At 41.2% G+C, this 8,651-nt stretch overlaps 1 protein-coding gene across 2 annotated transcripts; it reads right to left on the bottom strand.

The window, feature by feature from the left end:
• Positions 1–1,338: 1,338 nt before the first annotated feature.
• On the bottom strand, positions 1,339–7,674 carry RNF7 (ring finger protein 7). 2 transcript variants are annotated; one of them, XM_080349448.1, is made up of 3 exons: positions 7,491–7,674; positions 4,138–4,185; positions 1,339–2,660 (listed from the first exon to the last, which is right to left on the bottom strand). In XM_080349448.1, exons 1-3 carry the CDS (start codon positions 7,666–7,668, stop codon positions 2,542–2,544), a joined length of 345 nt encoding a protein of 114 aa, XP_080205574.1. In that variant the 5' UTR covers positions 7,669–7,674; the 3' UTR covers positions 1,339–2,541. The 2 variants fall into 2 exon arrangements, with proteins under 2 accessions (XP_080205574.1, XP_080205575.1); XM_080349449.1 differs by having other exon boundaries at positions 7,498–7,674.
• Between the last annotated feature and the right edge of the window lie 977 nt (positions 7,675–8,651).

Genomic DNA, 8,651 nt, shown 5'->3' with positions numbered 1-8,651 from the left:
AAAAAAAATCATTTTGCTCTGTTAATTAGAATCTTTCCTGATATCTACAGAACATAAACTTTCTTTAAAAGAACCTAACTTCATAAAAAGCAAAATGAAGCAATATGATGTTTGGACACATACTCATTACTCACCTTCAAGAGAAGACTCTAGCTACATCTGCTGAATTGTCCAAGTCTGCCCAACATTTATTGAACAGTGGAAAAAAAGTAGATCGGCATTCATCTGTTAGTTGAAGATGGCTATTTAAGTTAGTATCACCTGCTGGTAAAACAGTATGTTTGGGTGAGAAGCAAAACTGGGTTTTTTGCATGTACAAGAGGTGAACAAATTCAGGACTAAAACCAGCTTCTCACTAAGAACCATGCTAATGGAATATCAGGGCATGATTTGGTACAGGAAAGAACTTCTCTGGTACAATGCTCATAGAAAGATTGGAACTTAAGCTAATCTCTAAATCACAGAGAAAATATGCAAGACCTAAAATTCAGTACCTTGTTTTCTACATGAACCTCTAATTACCGGTCCACAAGACATATACCATACACAAACAGATGTACACAAATATCAGCTGCTTTGATTTCAGCATTAACTTTTCTAATACCTCATTTGTGTTAACAGCCATTTGAGCCAACAGTTTGGAAAACTTTCCTACAATCGTAATTCTCAGCTACTCTCGTCACGTATGTGAAGTAAACTGAAAGCAGGGTGAAAATTACTTCACTACTTTCCATATTCACCTATAAGGCAAAGCAAACAGAAGAAGCCCTCTGATGGGACCAGCTGCAATTAAAAGACGTTAAAGGATGGAGCCTGCAACCAAATTCGGGCAGAGAAAATAGGTGGTTTAACTTCTAGAGTCAAAAATTATTTCCACATCCAAGCAGATTTTCTTTTGTGATCCTTTTAGGAAGAATCCTTTTACACAAACAGAAAAGCTAAGATGAAATACTCCACAACAACAGTAAATGCTATAGGCTCCTCTGTACTACTATAGGACTGACATCATCTGGGATAACAACTGATGAGATACACTGTAACAGTGACACAGAGCATTTTGTCTGTTTCAGTGTGTAATGAGACAAAAGCTATATTTTAAAAATTCAAAATATTTAAAAAACAAGATTACATGTATTAAGCAAAACCACGGTAAACTCTGCATGTATGCTCGATGACACAAAGATTGCCACTGGAACTACTTTTTACAGTGAAAATAAACTTATTTAAAAACACTAGAAATAAACAGAACCAGACAAATACATCTGCTGAGAAATGTATTAATCATAAACATTTACAATTATAATTTTGAAGTAAACAATGATATGCATATAATATTGCTTCAAGTTCACCCAGGTTTATTAACCATTTTATTAAGCCTGAATTTGTTACAGCCTTAAAGTAGTAATTCAACCGCTTTATTACATATATTAAAAAAAAAAATCCACAGCATACACTCAGATTAATAGTAATTACTTTGCATATTTAGGGAAAAGATGAAGTCAGAGGCAAGCACTTCAATATTTGTAAGAAAAAAATCACATGATTAATATAAAAATGATACATTGAGGATTTCCACAAAAATGAAACAATGTTCTCTCCCACTTCTAAAACACTGTAACCAATAAAATGACAATAAAGAAGTTTCTATTAGCTGAGTTTTCATGAAACCACAATTGAACATTTTTCCTAGATATAATTAATACCTGCTTTCCTTGGGATATTCAAGTTATAAGTTTTATTTGTTTTCTATATTATTCAGCTAACCAGAGAGATGGTTTACATCATTAGTTAACTGATATCAAATACATGTCGCTATACCAAAAGTCTCTGGATTAAAAACACATGTCTCCATGATCTCTAACAGAAATATAAATTAAAAAATATTAATGTGGTCAAATTTTAACACTACAGTTGTAGAAATCATGTATAGAATATAATACAGCAACAGACAGAGATACAACAAAACATTTTCTGAAGTCATAAAGAAAACCTAGATTAGAAATGTTTAGTATAATGTGATGGAAAAAGCACATAGTAAATGCTTTACACACTATTAATTTTAGATTAAAAAACAGGATAGTTTCTAAAAAACACACCAACTCTGTTTTTGTACACAATATTACTTATGAAACTATTTATTTATTTATTTATCCTGACAGTAAACTATGCAGCCTATTAGACTTATGGGTAAGGTTGCCCATTGAAATGCATTTATTTATCTACACAGAAATATGAAACAAACTGTATTTAGGGTATAATCTGCATCACCACACTGCTATGCTCCGATACAGTTAACACTCAAATTATAACAGATAGGTCTGTTAATGTAGTGTTTCTCGTCTTTCAATTGTGAAAACACCCGCAGCAAGACTGACCATTGCCTCCTCATACAACAAAACCACACTGTTCTTGTAGCAAATAAACTAAATAAGTCATGCCAGGATTGACATGTTCTGTTCTTCTGTATGAGCATATAGCATAATACATACACTATTTCAAGAAGTTCAACAGAAAAAACTCCACAAACAACTTCGAGTGTTTTTATTTGCCTATTCTCTGGACTACCCAGTCCTGCTGGCAGAGGGGACAGCGGTTATTCTGTTTCACCCACAAGGACATGCAGCAGTTGTGGAAGGAGTGATTGCATTCTCCCCAAACCACTGAAAGAGAAGAAAGAACACGTTCCAGTCACACTCAGCTGTGCCATCAACACCTACAGGAAGGTCCTAACTATTGTTCTCAGATGTTCATAAAGACTGCAAGCCTTTGAGAAAAATGGGTCATCACTGAATCATCACTGAGACTGGATTATTACGGCCATTCTGATGATTGTCAGTTCCCTGTCATCAATCCTTCTACTAATTTCCAATTATGAAAAAAGAAATGCATATATTCTCATCTTCTTGTATAAAGTGACCCAGTTTTGTTAACGTATAAACACATTTATCCGTTCTGTCTGGGAACTACCTAGGTTCCTCACTTTACCTTCCCCAGTACCAAAACCCAGCCAAAGCATTACTGACTTACTGTCATACAAGGGCAAATCACCAAATTCTCATCTGAAATGCAGTGTTCAAACTTAGATGGGTGATACCAAGGAGGTACTTTTGACACAGCAGATAGCCTCAAAATGGGATCTTACACCAGAAGTTATTCACAGACTACAATTGTTTCAACAAAACAGAAAGGGTTGTCTATTGTCCATCTACTCCTGAATAATATTAGAACTAGTAAGGAAAAAAAACAATAACTATTTTCCTTTTTGGAATACAAAGGTACCAATCAAAGAAGTGTTGCAAATTACACCTTTTTTCCTCTCTGACTATCTCAAATAGGACACTTAGCAAGCCAATTAAGACATTTGGAACCAGAAATTCCTGTTCTCACTTTAAAATATAAACAAAAACAACAGTGGATTAAGTTTGAGACAATATACTTCAAAACAGAAAGAACAAGAGCATTGAAGGTTTTACCTCCGGTTTAAAAGTTGGCTTGAAGGTTTAAAGCAAACTCTTTGAGACAATTTACACTATTTCTGATTTAATTATATCAGAATTAAGATCTGCTTTTGCATACACTGATATGCAATTGAAAATATGTTTATGTTCAAACAGCATTATAGCAAACTGAAATGTATCTACTTTTCAAATTAAAAGTGAACAAACAAGCAACTACCTCCACTATATCTGAATTAAGACTGGAAAAAATACAGCTTTCTAACCCTGACAAACTTTTATCTCAGAATAGATGATTTTCATTGGTGTTACCATTGTGTCTTCTGGCATCCATCTCGGAAGGAAAAAGAAAAGAGTAACTTCTTCCTACCCACTCCAGAAGTGAACGTTATCATCTCCTCAAATACGGTCAGGGTGAAACTTAAACCTCTCAGCTGCATATGTGCTGACTGCACATTTGAAACGATTTTGTTCTACAGCATGTCTTGAAGTGAAAACTAGTTTTATTAGTGCTCCAAAATAAAGACTAAAGTATTACTAATGTAAAAAGATGATACAATGTAGAATGAAACACCATTTTACTGTTGAGTATTAATAAAATCAGTATTCCCTCCAAACTTCAAAATGCACCCTACTGAGAGAAGCTTCAATTGAAAAACAAGCAAATGAAATCACTACATACCAACACAATCTTCTTGTTTGTTTTCAGCTTGACATCTAAGACAGGCATCTAAAAGTAAACAAGAACAAGACTCAATTTGATTCTCAGGATTCCTTCTTAAGAATAGGTTTGTCTGAGGAAAATATAAACTTTAACATCAAGTTATAAAGGTAAAAATCCTACAGTCTGATGTCTAGTTCAGTCCTTTACATTAAATAACTCCCTAAAATTTTAAAATAGTGCACATGAACATGAAATATAAATTTGAAAGAGATGAGGACTCCAAACTGTCCAACAAGTTTTGTTTGTTTTCCATGGCTTTGGTATTTTCAGAACTTCTGCTGAAAAAAGTCTTCTCCATTTTGTAGATATAACAACCAGCAGATTTGTGCCAAGGCACTCAGGCATAATAAGACCAGAGAAAGCACAAAGCCAAACCCTAATTACAGGCCTTTGTTTTTCACATGTCAGCATCTCCTTTTAAGGAAATCATTCACAATTTTGATTTTTTTTAGGCCATACATCTCTCACCACAACACCCACCTCCTACTGCTTTTAATACACTAGTTTTCATTACTAAATACCTGCACATAATTTTCACACATGCAAGCATATTGGTCAATTTGATAATATAAACAAATAAACACGGAACAATAACTAACTTTTAAATATCATCTTTATGCACTCCAGTCTGTGGCTATAGGACAGGATGGCATGTTCAGGACTCAGTAAGATACAGAAGTGACAATTTCCAGGCTTAGTACTGTGCCACACACGTACAGTGGAAAAATGCCTTTGTTTCTCCTTTGCCCCAACACAGACTGACTTATACGTGCACATACCCTGCCCAATAGAAAGTGTTCAGCTGTTATGGGAGCAAACACATCTTCATTCCCTCCAAAGAAAACGTAATAGTTTAAACAAAAGTGTCCCGCAGGTTGGATCCAGCCAATGTGTCATTAGTTAGACCATATTTTCTTAGAAGACAGAAACATGTTGTGCTACAGAATTTAGGTTTGAGTATTGCTGCTTTCACTGTTAGATATGGACAGTATTTCTACTTCAGATTCACCTGCCCAGACATTCCTCATTTTCTCAGGCAAAGAACAACAAAGAGGACAGAAACCCTGAAATAGTTGCCACTTCCTCATGGCGATAAAAGGCAGTAAATAGCTTCCTGTGGTCTTTTCCTGTAATATGTATTTCCATAGCATCTAAGGGCCAAGCTGCAGGAAGATTCAGTCAAACTGCTTCAACTTGTACCATGGTACATCACATCAGCCTCATCTGGGGTCATCTCAATACACGGGGCAGCAAGCTGTGGCAGACTAGTAGTCACTACAAAAGCAACTGTCCTGTCCTAGCAACAAGACGGGCAGTTTCAGACAGAAGCAGCAGAGAGAGACGAAGACAGCAATCACTGCAACCATGGCAAGGTCAGCTGTCCCCACTCCTGCATCACAGCCCTGCCGGTGTCAGGCTGTGAGAGGTTCAGCAAATCCAAGTCAGTACTGCTGCAATCCTGCCCTTCCCAGCTAACACCTGCAGCTTTCCTTATTTCCCTTGTGCTCCTGTGATCCTTGAAGACCACGTTAGTTCAAGGAATTAGAAATTAGTAGAAAATTAGAATTAGTAGCAAATTAAGCCTTGCAAAAAAATCAATCAGACTAACTTTCAACAAGTGCCAGCTTAAGCCTGGCACTGCCTGCAACCTGAGGTTCCTGCAGACACAGCGGCTCGACGGGAGGCAGAGCGGGTCTGGCAGGGTCAACGTGAAATTGCTAAACACGAGTCAAGAATGATCAAGTTTCACGTTCTAGCAATGTGGTTTGTTCTCAAAAAACGGTTACCAGATTTTTCTGCTAGTTTCAGATGAAAAGTACTCCCTTAGTCTAGCTATGAAAAATTATACATGAAATTAAAAAAACTTTTATAAAAGCTCTGGATAAGATTTTATTCATTAGACTTCTCTATATTGCTCTTTACAGGCTAGCTAGCACAGGGAAATACATTCTTGAAATTATGGCTTACGTGACAGAAAAAGCCCATTTCATATTTCCAGGGTGATTGGTGTTCACTGTGCAAAAGCAGACAATCTTCATAACATGCTTATCAAAGGTGGATCTCCCACCACTCCTGGACTGCACCTTTTTTCCTCTAGTATACCTTTCATGCATTTTCTGTTCCACAGAATATTCTCAGTAAAAACATGTATGAGAAATGACAGCATTGCATATTTTATCTCATTTCTGTTAAGCCAAAACCTGACTAGATTTGCAGCATCATGCTTCCCTGGACCCACAAAAGCAAAGTGCTCTGGAGGGATTTTGGGTCATTTGTCCTGCCAGCCTGTGCCAGGCCCAACTGAGGGAACAATCACGCCTGGGATGACTCAGCACAACAGTAAATTTGGATATAGGGTAGAAGAAGCATGTAAAGAATTTTCAAAGATCCAAGATAAGTATCATATGTCAGAAAACAGTGATGCCAGTGAAAGATAAGGGTGCTTTCAAAGAGATTCTCCAGATTTCAAACCCAGGTAAACTAACATCTCGCTTTTCAACAGACTTTTCTGGAGGTTGTCTGTTAAACAGCACTAGTAAATAGAAGGCTTAAGCAGAAATGTTAAAGGCTATGGATCAACAGACTTGGAAAATTATTTTGGATCTACATCCACTACCGCTCCTTAAAAAAAAAATAATAAAAAAAATAATAATAAAAAAGCAGCAAGCAATCAGCACCCATCCATCCGCAGCACTCGGGGCAGCTCGCTGAAACTCAGCGCTTGCAGCTTCCCAGCAGACGAGACTGCAGAGAGCAGAGCCCTGGGCCCAGCGCCGGCACACCTGGCGATCGCGGCCCCCAGCGGACAGGCCCGGGGCATCAGCCCCGCAGAGTCATCAGCCCCGCAGAGGAGTCATCAGCCCCGCAGAGGAGTCATCAGCCCCGCAGAGTCATCAGCCCCGCAGGCGCTCTGGGCTCCCCCGGCAGGAGGGCGGGGGGCGGCGTGCCAGAGGAGCCGCTCCGGCCGCTGCGCCAGAGGGGCCGCTCCGGCCGCTGCGCCAGCCCGAGCGCGGGCACGGCCACGGGCCCGGGCCTGTGCCGGCCTGCGCGTCCGCGGGCTCCGGGCCGGCGCTGCCCAGGCGGCGGTCCCGCTCTCCGCTCCAGGAGCAGGCGCGGCCGAGGAAGAGGAGGCGCGGCGGCCGCCCCCCTCCCGCCGGAAACCGCGTCTGTCTCCTCCGCCCGCCGCGCGCGGGGAGGGCCCGGCTGTGGGCGCCGTCCGGCCCGCGGCTCCGCGCCGCTGAAGCGCAGGCGCCCCCTGTCCCGCAGCGGGGACGCGGCCATGGCGGCCGGGGCCCGCCGCCGGTGCTTACCCATGACCTGCACTCGGCAGATGGCGCAGGTGTCGCACTCCACATCCCAGCTCCACATGGCCACCGCGTTCCACTTCTTCAGCGAGAACATCTTGTCGGGGGCGCCCGCCTTGGAGCTCGCAGAGCCCGGGTGCGAGTGGGGGGCGCCCGGCTCGTCCCCGTCCTCCGCATCGGCCATGGCGGAGGGGCGGGGCCGCGGCGGCAGCGGCGGGCGGGCGGGCGGCAGCGCCCCCGCGCGGCGGCGGCGGGCGCTGCGGGAGCCGGCCCGCGCAGCGCGGCAGCGGGAGCCTGGAAGGCTGTTAATTACAGGGGGTGATGAGCCGCCAGAGCGGCACCTCCCTCGCTCTGCGGCGGGGACAGCCGCGCTCCCACAGGACGGCTGCGGGGCGGGCGGTGGCACTCGGGAAGTAAAAGCTAAAAGGGAACTTTAAAGTGGCTGAGTACATTAAATAATAAAATATTTGCATATACAACTACATACATCTTAAAAAGTGGAGCTACAAAGTGTGGATAAAAACAAATCTAAACAATATACATCGTTACTTTAAAAATTAATGGAAACTTCCATCTATTTTCTAATCTTTACCCAAATAAAATATACAAAATATACTTTTCCAACACAGTGCCCCGTCTCTCTAAGCCTACATTAAGATAAATGTGTTAAATAATGCTGATATTCATGTACAACTCAAACTTTAAAGATACAATGTTCTATTTAAAATTAGGACAAACAAATCAATGGAAATTATAAGAACTAAAATGAAAGTCCACCTTTATTTTCTCAAGACTTATCAGTATTTCATCTACACAAAAGTTCTCCTGTCACATTGCCAAATAGGTCAACTACATTCAGAATACCTGAATGTGCTCAACACATTTTTGGTTTTGCAGTTTTAGGTACATACACAGCATTTATTTTTGTATGTAGTCTAGGACATTTCTGTGGAGGTGCACCCTGAAACATTAACAATCACAGAATGGCTGGGGCTGGAAGGGACCTCTGGAGATGATCTAGTCCAACCCACCTGCTAAAGCTGGTTCACCAGAGCAGATCGCACAGGAATGTGCCCAGGTGGGTTTGAGTGTCTCCAGAGCAGGAGACTCCACAACCTCTCTGGGCAGTCTGTTCCAGGGCTCTGGCACCCTCAAAATAGTTTTTCC

The sequence above is a fragment of the Nesoenas mayeri genome (genome assembly GCF_963082525.1).
Source record: "Nesoenas mayeri genome assembly, chromosome: 9".
NCBI classification, from domain to species: Eukaryota; Metazoa; Chordata; class Aves; order Columbiformes; family Columbidae; genus Nesoenas; species Nesoenas mayeri.
Note: the sequence above shows the minus strand (reverse complement) of the source record. Positions and strands in the feature narration are given on the sequence as shown.